We start from the raw sequence: 21,505 nt of genomic DNA, 5'->3' as shown, positions 1-21,505 counted from the left end.
CCACAGATGTCTTTTATAAAAGTTTAAAAAAAGATAAAAGGTGTTGTGCACTGATGTTCTTGGTTTTTTATTTTATTTTTATTTTCATTTTTTAGATATTATCCAAACTATCAATATATTTGTTTTTGTATAAAAGCACAGACTAAACCTTTTGTGTAAGAATTATATGTAGAAAGTTCCGGAACAGTGGGACTTTTCAAAGTACTCCAAACTAGTTTGACCACTCCAGCATGTTGGCCCTTGTCGCTCGCCTCAGTGAACTTGGCTCTGCACTTGAGGTTCCTTTGTTTTGAAACTGCTTTGTAAGAAATTACATATGAGAATCTGCCTGCATCTGGATGACAAATCAAACGTTCCTTTAGCTGTTTTCCAAATGTTTGAAACCTGCTCAGCTCTTTATTTGGCCCAGATCTGACAGCTAGAGACTTGGCTCAGAACATCCCATTTTCTCCCGGGCTGGCAGAGATGAATAACAGCAGAGAGGACAATATTGTGGTCCAGCTAAGCACGACTGACTCTTCTGTCTCTGTGATCCTTCTATCAATAAAGAACACAGGCCTGTCAGAAGGCCTGCCAACTGTCTGGCTGTCCGCGCAGCCTGCTCTCTACGCAACATCTGGACACAGATGGTTCACACTGATCTCGCACAAACACACAATGCATGTTTTACTCATACTGGCAGACGTTCACAGACATGCTGCGCATTTACAGTTTGTCAGACTACCAAATCTGTGTGTAATTTCATGTTTATTCACACACAGACATTTGTTTTTGTACTTTAAGCTACAGGTAACCCCCCATACCTCACAGTTTTTGACTTACTGGAAGTATCACATTTATCTCAGGGAAATGACATTTAAACAATCCTGAAATAATTGACATATAAACAACTCAGAATTTTATAGTAGATGTTTTATCTCTACTTCTGTTTGCTAATTTCTTTTAAATAATTAGCATATTAGAGCAACGTTTAAATTAATGTGGTTGTTTTGCTTTCTTTCTTATCATAAGTGGTCAGTCGTTACATTAGAGGTGATGTCACACAGTGCGAGTTAAATAAGATCCACAGTGAAGTTGGATTTGATTTCTATTTTAAAACACAGGCAAAGCATTATAGAGATGATATTTTACTGTAAATATCCTTTTTGCATCCTATGTTAGCAATTAGCATTTAGCATTGTGAGGATGACTAATAAAAAAAACACTTAGCTTTACTGCGATATGTCGCATTAGTAGAAACATGCTTGGACTTTAGGGAACGAGTCATGGTGGTTTCTGCATGGAGTTTGCATGTTCTCCCTGAGCATGTGTGGGTTCTCTCTGGGTACTCCAGCTTCCTCCCACAGTCCAAAAAGATGACTGTTAGGTTAATTGGCTTCTCTAAAATCCCCTTAGGTGTGAGTGTGTGCGTGAATGGTTGTATTTCCTGTTTGTCTCTGTGCCCTGCGATGGAGTGGCGACCTGTCCTGGGTGTACCCCGCCTCTCGACCGTAGACAGTGGGAGATAAGCGTGATGGAAAATGGATAGATGGATGGATGAATTTTTTCCCCACTAATGTAATTATTTTGTTTTCACAGCTCAGAGTGACATCAAATCATCACTTTTTGTTCTTAAAAGCACAGTTGATCAACTATTATTTATTTGCATTGTTTGTTGTGAAACATAATTGATTAAAAAAACTTACATTTCATAGTCTTTTCAATGATGTCACCTCCCAGAGGAGAGGATTGACATAGAAATTAGGTCTTTGGATGTGATCTATATAATTTGCCTTTTCTTTCGTCTTGAAATTTAACAGAGAAAAAAAGACCAATAAGATTTAGTCAGAAGAAATTAGAGATGAGTTATTTAAGCCATATCGCCCAGCCATAGGACAGTATGACAGGAAAATGTCAGACAGAGAGGATCTCAGCTGGGCAGAGGCAGCGGAAGGCCAGGGCAGCTCTGGAGCTACAAAAAGAAGAGGAAAGAGTCTTTTTAAGGACTAAATTACAATAGCTTGTTTAAAAGCCACAAAACTCTTAAGAGCATTACTTACCTTATTCTATATCAACATATTTATTCTATCTTCCATTTTGATTAAAAAAGCTTTGTCTCTGTTTCTCTCATTCACACTTCTTAACTGTAGAAGCCCATTCACTGCAAGTGCTCTCTTGCTGCCATAGTCATGCCACTTGCATCTCTAGAAGCATGTCTGTTGCATCGCTTTGCATTGCTGTGCTCCTGAATGCACCTCTACATAACGGGATGACATGTAAATTCCTTTCTTGGTCCCTGGATTTGCATTAGGTGTCAATAAACATCAAGCATTTCTGAATATGAATAAATCAAATACATTTTCTTAAAACAGGGTTTTACTGTTTTTATAACAATAACTAACGAACTAACTAACTAAATAAATAAACATTTGCAGCTAAAAAGTTTAAATGTTTAAATTTTGTGTAAACAATTAGTAGTTGGTAGCAGCATTAGAACAGCAGCCTCATTGTGCATTCTTATGAAAAATATTATGGTTCCTATTTCTCTGATATTTCCAACATCTCCAAACTGAGCATGATCCATAGAAAAGCTGAAACCTAATAGAATAAAATATGGTCACTTTTCTGTGCTTAGCTCAGCCTTCTTGTTATCTACTTTTCCTCACGCTTTTAGTGCCTCTACCAAACACAGGTGTAGACCTGTCTTTACATTTCAGTTTCCTTTTACACATCGTCTCCTTCTTTTTACAGCTTTCTTTTAAATTGTTCTAAACTTAAATGTACTAAAACGGTTACTTTTTATTCTTCATCCAGAGCATTCATACTTAAGAGTGCTGCCAACCCAACCTGACGGTTTTTAGGTATTGCATTTTTTATTTTTGAGCTGTCTGCTTCCCAGGTCAACCTTACGGGTGTATGTTTCTTCTCACCAGCTGATTTATTTTTGCAGCTCTGCAAATTTTGCATTTAATAAATACATGAGATGGATGAAAACAGCCGACAAAGTATATATCTGATAAAAATACAATAGTTCTGTTTTTGGTTTCATTTCTAGTGTAAACTAATGCGTCCAATAAATGCTCATTTCATTTATAACAACTGGTTACATGGTATTTATTTACATTTTATATATGATGGTGCTGAAATATAATAAATTGCTGCAGTTTCCCAGTGGTGTTATTCATATGATCCACCGTAAACATAGCTACCCTGGGGCTTGGTAATAATAGGAGTAAATTGTTGAGTTCCCTTTGAGTTAGAGGTGTGCATGTGCAGCCAGGCCGTGCATCAAGGCTACCGCAGGCCTGGAGCCTCTCATTGATCGGACCCCTCAACCCCACCCCATGATTCTATCCAACTTCGGTGATTGATTCCCAGTCACGGCCTAGGAGATGGGAGGCTTGGCCTGGGATCCTGGAGCCCAGGGCCTCCCAGAGGGTGACCTGAAGGGGGGCTGCTGATGGGGGGGAGAAGAAAAGCTTATTTCCAGGGCCCATAACCTCAGTCCAGAAGACCAATTCTAGAGAGGCCTTCACAGCAGGTATCGAGGGCAAGGAGACACATTCATTACAGGAGAAGATTAAGGCCACATCTGCTGCTGGCTTGACCGTTTTATGGAACCGTGGGGAAAAAAACAAGATTGGGAGTGTGTGCTTGAGAATCTGCAGGAAGGTTAGAAGGTGAAGCGATACTGGTATGTGAGGGTTAGTAGAGGAAACAAGTCTACCTTTGCAGGCTATTACCTTCTCTGTAATAGCTACACACTAACACACAATCACAATGTTCAAACCTCTAACCCGCTGTGTTTCCCATTCGTGCTCAACATCTCTGCTGCTGCGCTTCAAGAGGACGCCCTCTGCGTCTCTTTACGCCAGTTGAGCAGAGCAGGAAAACTTATATGAAATTCATTTTTTTTTTTATTAACTTTGTAAATTTCCAGCTGAGCTATCAGAGGCAGGGGAGCCTTGAGTGTCATGCTGAGTCCGATAATGAAATCAATCAGGTTCAAATTGTTTCAGGTGACTATTAATGAGTATCTAATATAAGCCTGAGGAGGAAGGTCGGGATGAATGTTGTTTGTGTTTTTAAAGTGATGGATCACTAGCATGAGAAATATAGATGGTTACACCCAGAGGGACTGGGCAGTGCTCCAAAATGAAAAACAGTTCATGCAAATCCATGGATTCGTGGGAAAACTCTGCTACTGCATGACAGGAATAAAATCATTTGACAACTTCCCTTTTCCGGCTAATCTGGAATTGCTGCAATGTTTCTCATGATTGCCAAATGAAATCAAGACGAAAGCCAAGCAAAGAGGGGGAGGTTTGCTATTTGCTTTACATCCTCCCATGTTCAGAATTTGTGCAGCTGCTCCTTCTTCAGTGGGCAGCCTCTCTGCCCTAGGAGCTCGTTAAGCTTTGTTCTTAAAGGAAGACTAATGGATGACAGTCAGCGGCCCCTCAGGACCTTTTAGTATCATTTCTGTTCGTCTTGCTGTTTAGCGATTATTTACTTTTTTTTTTTACTTAAACTAAAAAGTGTTGGTAGCTACTAATAAAAATGTACACAGAAAATTGTTGGCAGTTATCTAAAAATTAAATTTTTCTCATTTCAAATCCTGTATTTATTTTTAATATAAGGAATTTCCTCCGGGCAATAGGACAAGTGAAGTGGGTAAAATCAATGTATTTTACTTAATATTCAATAAAGATAATAATGTATGAATAATAGATACATTACTTTTACAGATAACTTTTATTAATAGCCAATCTAAACTGTATTTTATTACATGCATAACCATGCATGACTGTATATAAATGATTGATTTGATTATCTGGATATACGTTTAATCTTGTGGCATTTTGAAGCAGATTAAGTGGTGGTTTCTAAATTAATCAAACTGGAACAAAAAGATATTTTCCTTTTTTTATTTAAGAACAATAATACATGAAAAAAGGCAACAGCCTCTCTTGCTCTTTGTGGTTTGTGGCGTTATTGTTATTATATAATTGTTATACCCCCCCAACCTTTTCTTTCTTTTTTTGTCTCCCCCAGCTGTCTAACAGCAATTTTTTTTAGGTTCCTCAGCTGAGGTATTCGGAGTGGATGTTTTCCTCGTTACACTGCTCTCAGATGGTTATTAGTTTTGGGGGATTTTTACTCTTAAAGTGCTGCTTTCAATCTAAATTTCCTCACCGAACCAAGTCCTTCCTTAGATAAAAAAAAAAAAATCACATATAGTTTAAAAAAGTACAGGAACAATTCATGTTTAAGGATTTTGCATTTTCATTTCTAAATAAACAAGTAAAACATCAGAGCTTTGCGGTCTACTTAGATTTAATGCATTGTTTATGTATTTTCGTCCACTCCTTCCTTCAGTGGAATTCTGAATGAATTCCATCTGGGAAAACTGCATCCAGACAGGAGATTTGACTGCCAAATTCACAATGTGGCTCCTTTCACACGTGCTTCCTCAACTGTTTGCACACGATTGCATTTTATTTGTTTTTATTCTCTAATGGCGTGTCGCAGGCGTGTCATCCACATCTCGTTTTCAGAGTTTTTTCCATTTCTTTTTTGTTTTACTTCTTCCTCGCCCGGGCGCCTCTTTAGCTCCTAGTTTCAGCAAAGGAAAAGGGCTCCGGCGACCCTGTGACCCCAATCTCACTTGAGACAGATGAAGCAGCCTCTCGTTCCCTCCTCCACCCTTTCCCTCTCTTCCTCTTCTATCCTTCCTTCTCCTCCATTCCCTCCTCCTCGCTCCCGTTAATGACGTCTTTGTTTGGCCCGTGACGAACCGAACACCCGGTAACCGATGCAAGCGGCTGGGGGGGTTGCAGCTCGATGATTTTCGCAGCGCGTGTTTTGATTGATGTGTAAGTATCAGTGTCAAACACAGAGGGCACGGCGATCAGCAGCTCCGAAGGACGACGCTGGAGAGACAGAGCAATTATGAAGCTTTGCGCCGAACACAAAAGACTGCCTAACAATAACACCTTATCTGGCTTCTCTTTGTCTGCATTTTCCTCTCTCAGCTCACAGCCTCATTGGAAATCATGCACAGCGTATGTAAACAATTCACCTGCCTTTTCTGCATCTATCTTCCCAGTGCCAGCCACTTGTCATGCCTTGCTGCCCGTGTCATCTAGGCATGTTGGGCTGAAGAGATGTAATTTGGCTCTTTCTGTCTCCCCGCGGATCGCTGCTACTCTTCACACTGTCATTCCTTATGAGTCCTTTACTAACAAGGCATTCGTGCTGAGATGAGGGATCGGATTCAGTTCCAAGACATAATTTACAGAGTTTGCTGCACTTGGAAATAAAGCAGACACATAGGGATGTCAACATGCACACAGAAAGTCTTCTATTTTCCCAGGGTTATATAGATTTATGTGACAGGTCTGCAAAAGCTAAGATGTATGTTTTCTTGTTGGTATTGAGTATTTAGTTTGTGGATTCTTGACAGCAGAATGAAGTGATGAACCAACACTAATAAGGGATCTATTCCTCACAGAGGCCGGGCAGGGAGGAGTTAACAGTGCGTAGCTTCTCTGCTCTCTGCTTGATGACATCGGTATTGTCTCTGCATCCATGAAATTAATTTTTCTAATCTTAGTCAGCAGGAGCGAGGGAATTTGCACACATTAGTTTGGAGGCCGATCTGTAGGCTGCAGTGTCTCCACATCTTGCTAAACCTTCCTCTGCCACCTCCTTTATCTTAATCTCCTGTTTTTATATTTCATATTTATTTGTCAATAGCATGGGGTTTTACTTCTGAACGCTGCAGATTGGTAGTAGAGGCAGGAGTATCAGAAGACCTTGCAGTTCGGAAAAGGAACACGGTGCTATTTCTCCCTACAGACTCTGGCTACAGCACTAGAGTCTCCAGGGACAAGTGCAGCAGAGAGGATAAAAAGGGTCTGTTGACAATAATTATCTGTATTTGTTTCTTCTAGCATGCACACATACTAAACGGTTTTATTGTGGGATCCGCTGCATTCTGATCCAGTCTGGAGCTCTATTTAGGCACCATTCAGGTTTTGATTGATAAAGAAGAGGAAATAAAGTACGAATACATATATATTAAATTCTGACCAGTGTCCAGAAAAAATAAATAATTTTATTTTATGGGAAATGTTGTGCCTTCTCTTTATTTCACAAAACTCCTGGGAGTCTGCAGAGATCATTTAGTGCCAAAAGATAGATTTGTTTCACTTTTTATGGCTTCATATCACTATAAAGTCACAAAAAGGCCCAAATGCCCTTTTGCAGAAAGTGGAAGGCTAAAATGCCGTTTTGAGATATTTTTACATTATTATTTAAAATAACTTTCCTTGAATCTTATTTCAGAAATGATCACCCGGCCGACAGAGAAGGAAAAAATCTTGTAGCAGTCAGAGTTAAACCACCTGGTGAAATAAAAGATCAAAATAGTTTGCTGAATTGCTCTTTTGGGGTTCAGCCAATTTCAGAAGTAGCTCTTTCTCAATAAAGCTGCTTGTAACCTATAAAGAACATATGAAGGAACATCTTTTATTGCATCATTGTTTGTATAGACACAGCCGAGCTGTTCAGTTTTTTTCCAAAGAAACATAAAACCTATGTGGTGAAACTTCAGCCCTGAAGGCAGAGTTTTTTAGCCCACTATTCATCTGTGGATATGTTAGTGAGTCTATGCTTTTTATTTCGCTGTAGAAAATGGATTGCTCAAAACTGAGACTTACTTTTACAATCTGAACAGTGCCTTGCAAAATTATACAGTACGAGTGTTTCAGCATTTCCTTAACCTGAAAGGTTTTCAGGAGGAAAAGGGAAAGAACTAATGATTGCTTTATTATTTTTTTTGTGGCTTTTTCACAAATTAAGATCTAAAGAGCAGCACATTTGTATAAACACTCATCCAATAGTTTTTGGCACTTTTAAACATCTTGTGGCTGAAATATTTGTTCAGTTTGCTTCAAATATCTCACGCTCAGACAAAATTGGATGGAGAGCATTTTTTGTTATCTTTTTCCAGTTCTCCCTCAGAGTTTTAATTAAATGTAGTTCTGAACTTTCTTGGACCCTTCCAGTACATAGATATGCTTTGATCTAAACCATTCTATTGCAGCTTTGGCTCAAATATTCAGCAGCATAAAGCTTTAGGATGGAGGAAAACTAGGAGTTGTCCTCTCTAATGGGCTGGTTATCCTCCTGCGGCAGTGTGTCACAGTGAACCTACTGCAGATATTTTTGATTTATGCCACAACACAAGAGGGACAATCATGAACTAGCTGTAGGTCTAGATGGTTTCTGAGTATAAATCAGCCTCAAAGATTCTTCTTACTGAGCTTTAAATCTCTGCAGCTCCTCCAGAGTGACTATTTGACTGCTTCTCTGAGTCATACCCCTGTTACCCTGCTTGTCAGTTTAAACTAATAAAGTCTTATCTTTATAAGTGTAGCAGGATTGTGCAATGTCAGGAAAATCATTAATTGAAATAATATTGCTTAACATTTTGCTGACAATAACAACAAATTTTCCTTCATCATCCTACCATTGAATTATTCAGTTTTAGAGTAGTGAAGGTCCATTTAACGATCAATACATATGTTTGCGTGAAGAAAATGTATCTTTGGAATTTTAACTGGGGGGGGATTTACCATTAGGCAATACTAGGCAGTTGCCTAGGGCCCCAAGGTCGGGGGGGGCCCTTAAAACTCTGTTTACATGTATAGTTCATACAGCTATTCCTTATTTGTGCACATTAATTATGTTTTTGATAAAAATCCTTTCACTAAAATGCCATCGGAACGCGGAAGAGCAGTGTTGCCAACATAGCTCTTAGCTATATTTAGCGACTTTTCAGACTCCTCTAGCACTTTTATTTCAAAAAAGCCCCTAGTGCCAAATCTGGAGACTTTTTTCTGCTACTGGAGACTTTGGCAACAACATATAAAAGCAGTGAACTCTGTTCTCCAGAGCAAGTAGATTGGTAACCTCGCCTCCTGCTCTCCTCTATCTTGTCTGCTGTCAGGATTCATGCAGCTATTATTTCATCAAATGAAAAATGGAGAACAGATAAGAAGATCATGAAAAGTCAGCTGAGTACAAAACATAGAGAGGAAAACGACAAGAAAAGGGAAAAGAAGAGAGATAAAGAACATAGAACAAATAATGGATGTCTATTCTATCACAATTTCTGTATCTATATTATGGGTCTGTTTTATGTGTTGTCTTCTCAATTCAGAGGGCCCCCTGCCTGATTTTGCCTAGGGCCCCAAATTGTACAAACTGTATAGCGCCCCTGCTATAGAGTATTTATATACCGTATTTTGCAGGCAGTTGTTTGAGAATCTGACAGTACAGGTGCTGGTCATAAAATTAGAATATCATGAAAAAGTAGATTGATTTCAGTAATTCCACTTAAAAAGTGAAACTTGTATATTATATTCATACATTACATACAAACTCATATATTTCAGATGTTTATTTTGTTTAATTTTGATGATTACAAATGACAACAAATGAAAATCTCAAATTCATCATATCAGAAAATTAGAATATTGTGAAAAGGTTCAAAATTGATGGCCCCTGGTGCCACACTCTAATCAGCTAATTAACTCAAACCACCTGCAAAAGCCTTTAAATGGTCTTTCAGTCTAGTTCTATAGGCTACACAATCATGGGGAAGACTGCTGACTTGACAGTTGTCCAAAAGACGACCATCGACACCTTGCACAAGGAGGGCAAGACACAAAAGGTCATCGCTAAAGAGGCTGGCTGTTCACAGAGCTCAGTGTCCAAGCACATTAATAGAGAGGCGAAGGGAAGGAAAAGATGTGGTCGAAAAAAGTGTACAAGCAAGAGAGATAACCGCACCCTGGAGAGGATTGTGAAACAAAACCCATTCAAAAATGTGGGGGAGATTCACAAAGAGTGGACTGCAGCTGGAGTGAGTGCTTCAAGAACCACCACACACAGACGTATGAAAGACATGGGTTTCTGCTGTCGCATTCCTTGTGTCAAGCCACTCTTGAACCACAGACAGCGTCAGAAGCGTCTTGCCTGGGCTAAAGAGAAACAGGACTGGACTGCTGGTGAGTGGTCCAAAGTCATGTTCTCTGATGAAAGTAAATTTTGCATTTCCTTTGGAAATCAAGGTCCCAGAGTCTGGAGGAAAAGAAGAGAGGCACTTCATCCACGTTGCTTGAAGTCCAGTGTAAAGTTCCACAGTCAGTGATGGTTTGGGGTGCCATGTCATCTGCTGGTGTTGGTCCATTGTGTTTTCTGAGGTCCAGGGTCAACGCAGCCACATTCCAGGAAGTTTTAGAGCACTTCATGCTTCCTGCAGCTGACCAACTTTTTGGAGATGCAGATTTCATTTTCCAACAGGACTTGGCACCTGCACACAGTGCCAAAGCTACCAGTACCTGGTTGAAGGACCATGGTATCCCTGTTCTTAATTGGCCAGCAAACTCTCCTGACCTTAACCCCATAGAAAATCTATGGGGTATTGTGAAGAAGAAGATGCAATACACCAGACCCAACAATTCAGAAGAGCTAAAAGCCACTATTAGAGCAACCTGGGCTATCATAACACCTGAGCAGTGCCACAGACTGATCGACTCCATGCCACGCCGCATTGCTGCAGTATTACAGGCCAAAGGAGGCCCAACTAAATACTGAGTGCTGTACATGCTCATACTTTTCATGTTCATACTTTTCAGTTCGCCAACATTTCTATAAATCCTTTGTTTTTATTGGTCTTCAGTAATATTCTAATTTACTGATATGATGAATTTGAGATTTTCATTTGTTGTCATTTGTAATCATCAAAATTAAACAAAATAAACATCTGAAATATATGAGTTTGTATGTAATGTATGAATATAATATACAAGTTTCACTTTTTAAATGGAATTACTGAAATCAATCTACTTTTTCATGATATTCTAATTTTATGACCAGCACCTGTATAATCTCAACTGCGATTCAATATATATCTCAAATCCTTTGTTTCTGTTTTTTCTTAGTTTTTTTTTTTTTGGGCTCACTAATGTCCTCTATAACACATCTGAAACCTTCAAAAAACATCTGTATTTTCACTGAGATTACATCAAACACAGGTGAACTCTAGTGAGGGAACCTTTTGTTTTTTTACACTGGTTTTTTTTTAATGGGTATCAGAATAAACTGGGTTATGAGCGAATGTATGACAAAAATATAATTGATAAAAAAGATTTTTTTTTTTTATTACCATGAACAAAACTAAATGAATTGCTTTTGTTTTTATTTGTAGGAATATTTTAATACATTAATACATATAACACAGGGAAGATTTTGGCTGTAACATGCATCTTAGGCCTGCACTAAAAAGTTGTTCACCAAAGCTGATAAAAGGAGCAATAACCTTACAACCCCTCCGCTCCAACCCCCAAGGAATTTCCTCATTTAAAACAGGACTGGAATAATAACCGTTTACCAATATAGTTTTATGTGTCTTTGATCCCAGTGTGTGTCTCATAATCCGTATTTCCCACCCGTTTTGCGTCAAACATTTTGCTTTCTCCTGATTAACAACTTAGCACATTAAAGGGAGAGGGGAGGAAAATCATTTTCACAACATAAAAAAAAATGTTGTCGATTGAGCTCTGAAAACCAATTTAGCAGGTTTCACTCAACTGTAATTTCACCCATGTTCTCTTTTAATGGCTTTGTTTTGGAAGAAAGATTGGAGGGAAAAAGAAATGCTCACAAGAATAGAGAGGAGTTCATAAATTGAATTTTAAATTTAGCAGCTGAATTACTATTGTCTCCCACGGCTCTTTTTACTTTCTCTCCTGCGTTGATTGGCATGCCCAGATGACAAGAGTGAAAAACAAAAACATTTTATGAAAGCAAAAAACTACTTCTGTGTAGTTTCCCTTTTTAATCGGCAGTTCCCCCCTGGCTCTAAACATGCTTCCCTGTGCATCACACTCGCAGTTTTTTTCTCGAAAGCGAGGAGCTGTCATTCCTCTCTAGGTAAGAGGTGAAAAAAATATGTTTCAGTTTGTCAAGAACTGTTGTCGTTTTTTGTGTGCTCAGTGGTGTAAGCGAAATATCTCGGAAAACATGACTGCAATAAGCTGAAGTCCAACATAGTGGAACTTGACATGAGATTTTTTCACTGTTCCTCTTTTTGAGGGAAATGGATCGGTATATAAAATATAACTTTACTGTGACTCTTATATCTATGAGTTCCCTGTGAAAGTGGTTGAGAACTCGGTGTGGAGATGGGAGACACACTGTAAGAGCTGAATATTCTGCTTCTAACATGTCTGTGTTAAATCCACTCTTCTGCTCCCCAAACTCTGCTTGTTTTTTCTCTTCAGTACCTTCCTAAGTGCAGCATTTAATGGCTTTTTTCGTAAGCATGTGTGCATGCTTGGCAGCTGCATGAGGGGATTTACTTGTGTTGCGCTCAGCGTTTTATTGGCAAACTAAGGACCTCTTGAGATGAACTAGTGAACTGGATGGAGTTTGGAAGCGGGGGGTTATTTTCTTCCCATATCATGTTGCAAAGCGCCATGGAAACTGAAGAGTGTTTGGCTGTCTGCCTCCTGGGGTTTTTTACAGTTTGAACAGGTCATGATTTCCCCTTTGCTCATTCAAAATACCATTTTGCTCCATTAGAAACAGATGATCAGCATCTGTTTGTCAACACAATTCACCACTGAATAAATCACCTCTTTTGCTTTCAGTTAGTTTAACATTATTTCAAGCACTTTGAGGCCAGCACTATTTTGGGAGCCCCAAAATAGAGCAAAATATTTGTTTAGCAATTACCTCTAGTGTCTAACTGAAGATTTACCGGCGAATATGAATAGTACGATGACCTTTTACAAATATGAAAAGAATTTACTTCGACTTCATTCTTTTGGGTAAAACGTTAACATGTTTTCTTTTATTATTATTCAAGAAATAATGCTTTTATTCTCCTGTGTGCTTTACTTTAATATAACCAGCAGTCGTGTCAGATGGCTGTTTTTTTAGCGTTTCTATATCAAATTAGTTTCATTCTGCTCCTTCACTCTTTAATTCAAACATTTATTTTTATGCTGCCTCCAAACTGCTTTTAGCGCTCATAAACTGATGCTTTATTAGCTGGTCTCCAACGACGAAAGTTAAAAATACTAGAGGGATTTCATTCTTGTGAACAAATTCAAAAATGAATAACAGGTCGCACATCGTTGATTTAATTGTGATAATCAGAGAAAAGATATTTTATTTCTGTAACTTTTGCAATGTTTTTACACATGTGACATTTACAACTCTAATCAGATTTTCTTTTTTCATGATTATGTATTACATCTTCTTTTTTTGAAGAGAAAATCATATCATTAATTGTCCTCCATTCCCTCCTCCTCGCTCTATAGGACCAGTCGCTCCACAGCCAGGCAGCCACCTTAAAGATGTACACTTATAAAAAGTTATATGTCAGATTAGAGCATTTCAAGGCTATTAATCTACATATGTTATATACAAAGATTTAAATTCCAGGGTATGTAATGATTCTGCAAGGCGTTTATAAGAAAAAGAAAGGTACTTATTGTCTAACAACCCATAACCTCACCAGACTAATTTAAAAATTCTTCTTTAAATCATCTTTGGTTTACCTTTCAACTCTATTTAGTGAAACTAAAGCTATAGGTTATATCCTCAGTTCAGTTTATTAAAGTAAAGGGTGGCATTAAAAATCCTGATGGTGTTTATCATTGGAGGTTTTCATCAAAACAATTGAAGAATGCTATTTTGACGGCGCGTGAGTACAACTGACTGACCCACAATGACTCTTTTATGATGTTATTAACTCAACTAATTCAGATGTATTAGTTTAAAAATTCATCTTTTAACGTACGGTAAAGGATTATGCTCGCTTCAAACTAAGCTAACTCATGACATTTAGGAATTGCTATGTGATTTCAGACCTAAAGAGCAGCAGGCCCAATTATTACTTAATTATCACTGGTTTAGAGAAAATCAACTTAGGTCAAATGTTTGCTTTGAATGTCTCTGGTTGGACCTCATAAAATTGCTCAGACATAAACAATAAAGCCTAATTGAAGCAGAACATATATTTAAAAGATGAAAATATTTATGATTAAACCTGCTGGAGGTGTTTTTGGTTTCCATTTAAATAAAGCACTTTAAACGTTGTGTATGATGAACTGACCTACATGCACAATCTTTTCTTCAAAATATTTTAACTCGTCATTAACATCTCAGCTTCGTGTTCTAATGTTTAGTTATGCTTTAAATCAACCTTATGCAAAATAAGTACTTGAACCCTGATGAAGGAAAAGAGATGGTGCTGCATGTTTACCAGCAGCTCTTCATCTTCTAAATGGAAACAACCAGAATGTGCTGCAAAGCAAGCTCTGGATTTGGTACCAGTTCCTCGCATTATTCCTTCATTAATAGCTTCACACGGAAATAAGGTTGAAATAGAAAGAAGCACCTTATGATTTCAACCAGAACCGTGTACCAGCATCTAATTAAATGTCACATCTAACTACTGAAGTCCCGATTATGTGAACCGTGACAGGATAACCCTCCTCGCACCCGCTCATACACCTCCATGCTGTGAAATAATTTCAGACACTCATGAACACTCATGAACACTCCAGCCTCTCTCACTCTCCTCACTCTAACCGTTTCAAAATTAGTCTCTCTTTCTCCATCCTCCTTTTACTTTAGAGATATCCCATACTATCCCATGCACATGGCTCAGTAGGCAAAACCTTTTAAAATAGTGGAGCACCTTGGCCATCTACTCGTAACCAGCTGTATTAAGTGCTCCCTTCCCCTGACATGTCTTCTCAATATTAGCCTGGCAATATGAGGCAGCTGCAATTTCTCCTCTACAGTAGACGGGGTGATATTGAGTCGGGGGAAAACAGAGGAACCAGAAGAGGAGGGTGGAGACGGAGTAGGAAGAAAAGGCGGTTAGTTAGAGAGAAGAGAGGAGAAAGTGTGTGTATAAGAAACAGTGAGACAGCAAAATGTCATAAATCACTCAAGATACTTCAGAGACAAAAGGAAGAGAGCATGAAAGGAGAAAGGAAAGGCAGAGGAATGTCACTTTATCTTCCCTGCAGACTGACAAACTACTGGTGGCGGATTAGCATTAGCCCAATGCACTATACAGGAATTTTCCAGCTTACAGAGACGCCAAACAAACCCTAAAATTCGTCCTACACAACGGGATAAAAAAGCCCTGGAAACACTTTCTTTCTTCCCTTTGAATTTCTTTTCCTTTTTTGAAGCACTTCTTATTATAAGAAACTAAGCTCGAGCAATGTGCTTAAAGCCTGTACTTACTTCTTGTTTTATTACCAGATCCAAAGCTGAAGCATGACATTTTTTAATTGTTCCAAATCTTGACATGATTTTTTTTTATCTGTCACCTTTTATTGCTTATTATTGTCATAATGGGTATTTAATTGGCTGCCAGACATTTAATTGATTTAATGTACATGTTTAAGGCCTAAATTGACTTGTTCTGTTTGCTGAATGAGCTTCACTTATTTGAGAATAAGAGTTTAATCCAGTCCCGGAGACACCGAGGAAGGAAAATGGAGATGCTTTGGCAAATCTGATCTAAAGAAACCTATTTTCTTTCCCTCCACAGGTTCCCGCCATGGACTTCATTGGTATGAAGCGCTCACAGATGTATGGAATGACAAACAATCCATACTCCAGTCCCCAACAGCCAGGGGGTGCGAGCTACCCCTCAAGCCAGCCATATGCATCACCTTCTCCACATCGATATCCATTGAGCATGCAGGGGAGGAGCCAATTGGGGATGACTGGCATGCAATACCCTCAACAGCAGGTATGTTAACTGACTGAAAGTCCCGCCGATTGAGCTGTGTAAATTAGAAAGGTGGGATTACCTTTAAAAAAGTATTCTTATACACTTTTCTAAGGTCCACATTTGTGTGACCATTTTTTTCTATAATATTTTTGCTGCTGTAAACACCAGAATTTCCCCATTGCTGGAAAATGAAGGGATTTTCTATTCTATTCTATTCTATTCTATAAGATGCCAGAGGATGCGTTAAAGTTGTTTTTCTATCTGCGAGGAGCTCAGAATAAAGACTTTTGCCCCCTCCTCATCTGTCTTGCACTCATCTGGTCAGCTGGCATAAAAAAAAAATAATTCTAGCAAGTTTGACTGAGAGAAAATATTTCTGGCCGTAAAAAAATCAGAAACTGCCTATGTGGATGTTAAAGAACCAATCTTTACTACTATAATGGAAGCCAACAACAGATTTTCTACCTAAGCAGATACACATAAACCAGGTATGTCAGCTGGTTAGCTGGTTCTGCTGCTCTTTAATAAACAGCTAAGAAAAGTAAGTTCTCAAGAAAAACAAAAATAACTAAGCAACTTTCATGAATTAACAAATATTAATGATTTTCATTTAAATCTATTTACCAACACATTTTTTTAAATACACTAAAATGTTATTTCAGGAGCAATTGGAGTAATCTCTGCTTTTCAGGTGGTGCATTTATGGTACATACTTCTGTGCAATTAGTCTTTATTCAGCGTTATCATGACATGAGAATCATACCTAGAGTGTTTTTGTTATAATTCCAGATCTCTTTGATACCAGTTGTTATTCCTCGAGTTAAGAGAGATGTTTCAATCGGACATCCTGTTCATGCCTTGAACATTTGATGTACTCTAAGAGATCAGGCAGCATGTCCTGCATCCCAGGCTGCTGTTGTTTTGCTCCTGTTCTTCAATCAATTGCTTTGAAATTCCCACCCTTTCCTGTTGTGATTGATGGTTCACCTGTCTCCACATACGTTGAAGCATTTTCTGTTCTTGTGTGCTTTTAAATGTATGTCTGTATATTTCTGATTCAATCTGCATTTAATCATACATTCTTCAATGTATGGCTTACTGCATGTCTGTCTGCCCACTCTGTTGTCTCTTAGCAGCACGGTAGGCCTGTAACACAAAGATGTTTGTTTCTGCTGTGCTGAGTCCAGGTAAATCCAATTTCCACTACAGGGGTTCCAATTATATTGTGTGAGTCGATTCTGGCAGAATTAGGTTTCACATGTGGTGTGTGAATGTGTATAGAGAAATATAGCTTCATCAGTGTGGTTCAGGGGGTAGTTTGTAGTTTTCACCACTGTCATCGGGTGCTATATTTAGCTTGCCAGGGTCAGTTGGTCTGGACTTACAGGCCTCTTACTGGGGTGGCTTAGCTGACACACGGCAATGCTGCAGAAACAGGATAAATAAAAAAAAGTGTATGCATTGAAAGGCTTCCTGTTTTGTCTAAAATATTCTCAGACATCAATAAACATGTAGTGGGGAAGAATACTCTTACACATTTATTGATTTATTTATTTTTTACAATTGTTGTTAACATTGAAATATGGTAAAGCAATATCAGGTCAAATAAAGGGGAAATAAAAATCAACATCATCATGTAATATTTTCTATTAGATTGTGAAAGGAATAGGTCAAAACTCTAAAGACTCTGTTATTAAAGGACTATAACCAGTCAACACCTTGAGTAGAAGGATAACTTTTTTGGTGTATAGATTTAGTACAAATCCAGATAAAAGACTGAAGATACTACGTAGCTTAAGTAGAGCCAAGAACAAATGGAATTTCGCTTACAATATTTTCATTCTCGATATGATACTGCAGCTTTGAGTATCAACATTATATATATAATGCGCATATAATTTATATATATATATATATATATATATATATATATATATATATATATATATATATATATATATATATATATATATATATATATATATATATATATATATATATGTATTATATAGCATCAATACATACATACAATTTTGTAGTTGAATGTTAGAAAACTCTTGATCAAATGATATTATAAAATAAAGAACAACAGTCATGACTTTTAAACCGATGGGTTACATAAACTTTAAACACAATTAGGCTGAAGTTACGTGATTCTATTATATTTCCTATATTGCAGGTTTTAGATGAAGGACGATATTTTTTGTTTGGCTGATATCAGACCGAGTTCCGACAACGATATTAATTACGGACATGTGTATTTTAAGTTTTTTTAATCTCAGAGCTGTTGTAAAATATTATTTGATTATAACCTTTTAAACCTATTATACTGTATCTCTGTTTCTTTCTGTATGTCTGCTTCTGTCTCCTTGAACCCCAGTCAGCCTAGGCAGATGGCCGCTCACACTGAGCCTGGTTCTGTTGGAGGTTTCTTCCTGTTAAAAGGGAGTTTTTCCTCTCCACTGTCGCTACAAGCATGCTTAGTGTGAGAGATTGCCTTTGAGTCAATGTGTTGATGCAATCAACTGGTTTTCCTTAGATAGAAAACTTTGAATCAATTTGACAGTATGATCTGGTTTATTTGTAAAATGTCTTGAGATGACATGTGTTGTGAATTGGCTCTATATAAATAAAATGAATTGAACTGAATTAAACCTTCGAACTGAGCTTATTTCTGCAAATGGATTTTTCTATTTCAAGATCCTAATATTTCTGTTAAACTCTCTCTGTGTTGAATGTCTTGTTATGGTTGGTAACTTCAATGCAGTCCCAACTCAGTCACTTCAAATCTCAGACTTCATTGCTTTAGGTCCAAACCCCCCTCTGACGCATTTCTGTGATGACAACGCGCTCCCAAAATGATCATTACTGAGCTCAATAAGGGGTTTCAAGTTGTGAAATACACACAGTTGGGAGCAAGCGGGGGTGTATATGTGAAGACATGCTGAGCTCTGAGAGTAATACCAGTTCACAAAGACGTACAGTTTGTCAGAGACACAGGAAAATACATCCGTGGTACTATTTTGTGATGAAATCCTCCAGCCCATTTCATAGGGGAGGCTGTGGTCGGGGTAGCAATCACTGCCTAGCGTTATGGAATGTAATTAGTTCAAATAGAATTAGTTGTTCACTCTGGCTATATCCATGGGAACTGTGCTTCTAAAGTTTCTAATTATCTGGCTCTGGCTTTAAAAGCAGTACCACCGCATTGCCTATCTGCAGCCGGTGAAATCTAGCTCGCGGTAATGAGTTCGGAGGAGGAGGTTTAATTCCACCCTCTCAGATGAGCGTAATGAGGCTCACCTACAGAAAAAGCGGTCAGGGGTCTGATCAGGCAGCAGAGGAGAGGTCCGGGAAATGAATGTTCCAAAATACTGCGTGCTGCAGAAAGCACACCATGTCAGTTCCTGAAGTAACTGTTAATTACGTGTCAAAAGAGGCACTGAAATGCGGTTAGGACAAAAAGAACTGCAGCTGAATCTGAAAGAGGAACAATAGGCCCTCTTGCCCTCTTTCTTAAGCCTGGATGTTGTGAAACTTTTCCAAAATCGGCTGCAAATGCTGATCTTGGCTGCAGCTGCATCAGCAAGGAGGAATGTGGGTGATGTAAGGCACAGCACACACTACCCCCCATGATGCATCACACTTCAGGGCTGAAACCCCAGCTTGTCACAGCCGGGCATGCTGAGTTGTTGCCAGGCAACATGACGTCAACAAAGGCAAGCATGTTTGTCTGTGATTTCTCTGGGACGGAGTCTCCGTCTGTGTGTAGGTAGGGGTTTAGGCAGCGGAACAAAAGGCCCTATTATACAGCCTTTGATTGCTCTGATCGAACCGTACTAAAATTAAACCTAACTTATTAAGAATAAGCTCTGCTTGGTAATATTTCATTGACTAGATTTATCAGTCATGTAGAACCTCCTCGTTTACATCTTTGCTTCTCAATTACAGAGATGACCCTGGTTTAAATGTTTTACAGACACTCTCCTGTCACATCTGGATATATCAATATGATACAGCCTAAGACATAAAAAACTAAGTAAAGTTTATCAACCCAGCATTATTATCTAGTTAATTTTGGGGTTTAAGGACTGTTAACTTGATTATGATTAGGAAAGGTATGCTTTGGGCAGGAAGCCCCCGAAGAATGAGCAGGAGCAATTAGGGAAAAACAAATACATCCACAACGTTTCTGTTGTTGACACACATTCAGCTTTAAGGAGAAGAAAGTCAAGGGAAAGGATATCCGCAATTTATGTAAAAATAAATGTAGTGAGCAGGTATGACACTGCTTTTATTTGCAGTCCGCCTGTACCCTAACTGGCTGAGTTAATAGATCGTGTTTGTTTTTGTTCACAGCGGTCATGAACTCTCAGCTTTGGTTAATATATGTTTTTTTGAATAGCTGTTATATTTAGTATTTTTATTTATTATAAATCATTCACTGGACTGGACTGAATAAAGTAGTGTTAAAAAACATAGTGTTCATATTAAATGAATGAATTACATTGATGAGTCCATTTTAAAGAATTTTATTTTAAAAAGTATCTACTTTTTGAAGTGACTCGTTTATGAGTGTTGTTTATTTGCCTTGCAGTGGTCCGTACTCTTTGGATGAAGTTGTTTTTTTTTTGTATTTTTCAGTAACTACAGCATCGACGGTTGTATAGGCCTTTTTATTGCTTAGTTTTTGAAAGATCAATCAAGAGTAAGTTAGAGAATTTTGGGCTGAAACAAATAATCAAAACAATTGTGATTAATCAATTATTAAAATAATAACCATCAACTAATTTTTTAATCAATTAATCGAGAGTCTAGCTGACAGAGCAACCAACTCAGAGCAGTAATGAAACAAAAATTGTAAAAAAAAAAATAAATAAATAAATAAAAAAAATAACAACATAGAAACATTTTCCATTTCAGATGAAAAACTTATTTATGTCCATTAATATATATTAATATCCAAAACCCATAAGGAGTGTAGGTTTTTATTTTAATGTTAGGTTTACATTTGGTAAATAATCTTTAAGGAACCTCTTACCTTTTAATTATTAATCAATTATTTAAAATAGCAATCAACAGATTAATCGCTTAGCAATATAATCATTAATGGCAGCCCTAAGATAATTTGAATTAGTAGAAAAGCAAAAAAACGAACAAACAAATACAAACTAAAATAATGCTTTATTTTGTCAAATAAAACAATTATCCAGATCTGTTAATAAAGAAGATATTACCCTAATGACTATTACAATAATTGTTGAGTATTTTTTTTACATCTTTGGCGTTTTAAATCACTTTTATTTGCAGTGGTTTTCCAGCATGAAAAGCGTGTTTAAAGGAGAATTCCGGTTTTTAACACTTTTAGCCCATTTTCTGTAGTGTCCAGGATGAAATCGAATGATCGACGGCAAAATTTTGACAATTGGTCCTGTCTCTGCTTTTTGGCTCATGCAGAATCCCCCCCTGGCTGCTTCAGAATGGCTTCCATTGTGCATGTCCGATAATGTCCTTAAAACAACCTTAAACGTTCTTTTTTTAAAATATGCTACTCACCGGGTCGTCAGCGCTGTTCAATGACGTTCCAAAAAAAGTTTCGTAAAGAAAAAACGTTCCTGTAGTGTTTTATTTAGCATTTTGTAAATCCCATTGAGTTCTGTTGGAATAGTCAATATTCCCCTGCCA

At 37.9% G+C, this 21,505-nt stretch overlaps 1 protein-coding gene across 1 annotated transcript in view; it reads left to right on the top strand.

The window, feature by feature from the left end:
* The window catches only part of LOC119790236 (AT-rich interactive domain-containing protein 1B-like), a 261,129-nt gene that overhangs the window by 20,279 nt on the left and 219,345 nt on the right, over window positions 1–21,505 (top strand). The window contains exon 2 of the mRNA XM_038295693.1: window positions 15,635–15,838. Coding sequence (XP_038151621.1) covers window positions 15,635–15,838 — 204 coding nt within the window. The remainder of the gene's footprint in view (window positions 1–15,634; window positions 15,839–21,505) is intronic.

The sequence above is a fragment of the Cyprinodon tularosa genome, unplaced genomic scaffold (assembly GCF_016077235.1).
Source record: "Cyprinodon tularosa strain WSP-4 unplaced genomic scaffold, ASM1607723v1 ctg359, whole genome shotgun sequence".
Taxonomy (NCBI): domain Eukaryota; kingdom Metazoa; phylum Chordata; class Actinopteri; order Cyprinodontiformes; family Cyprinodontidae; genus Cyprinodon; species Cyprinodon tularosa.
This window is presented reverse-complemented; position numbering and strand designations above follow the sequence as displayed.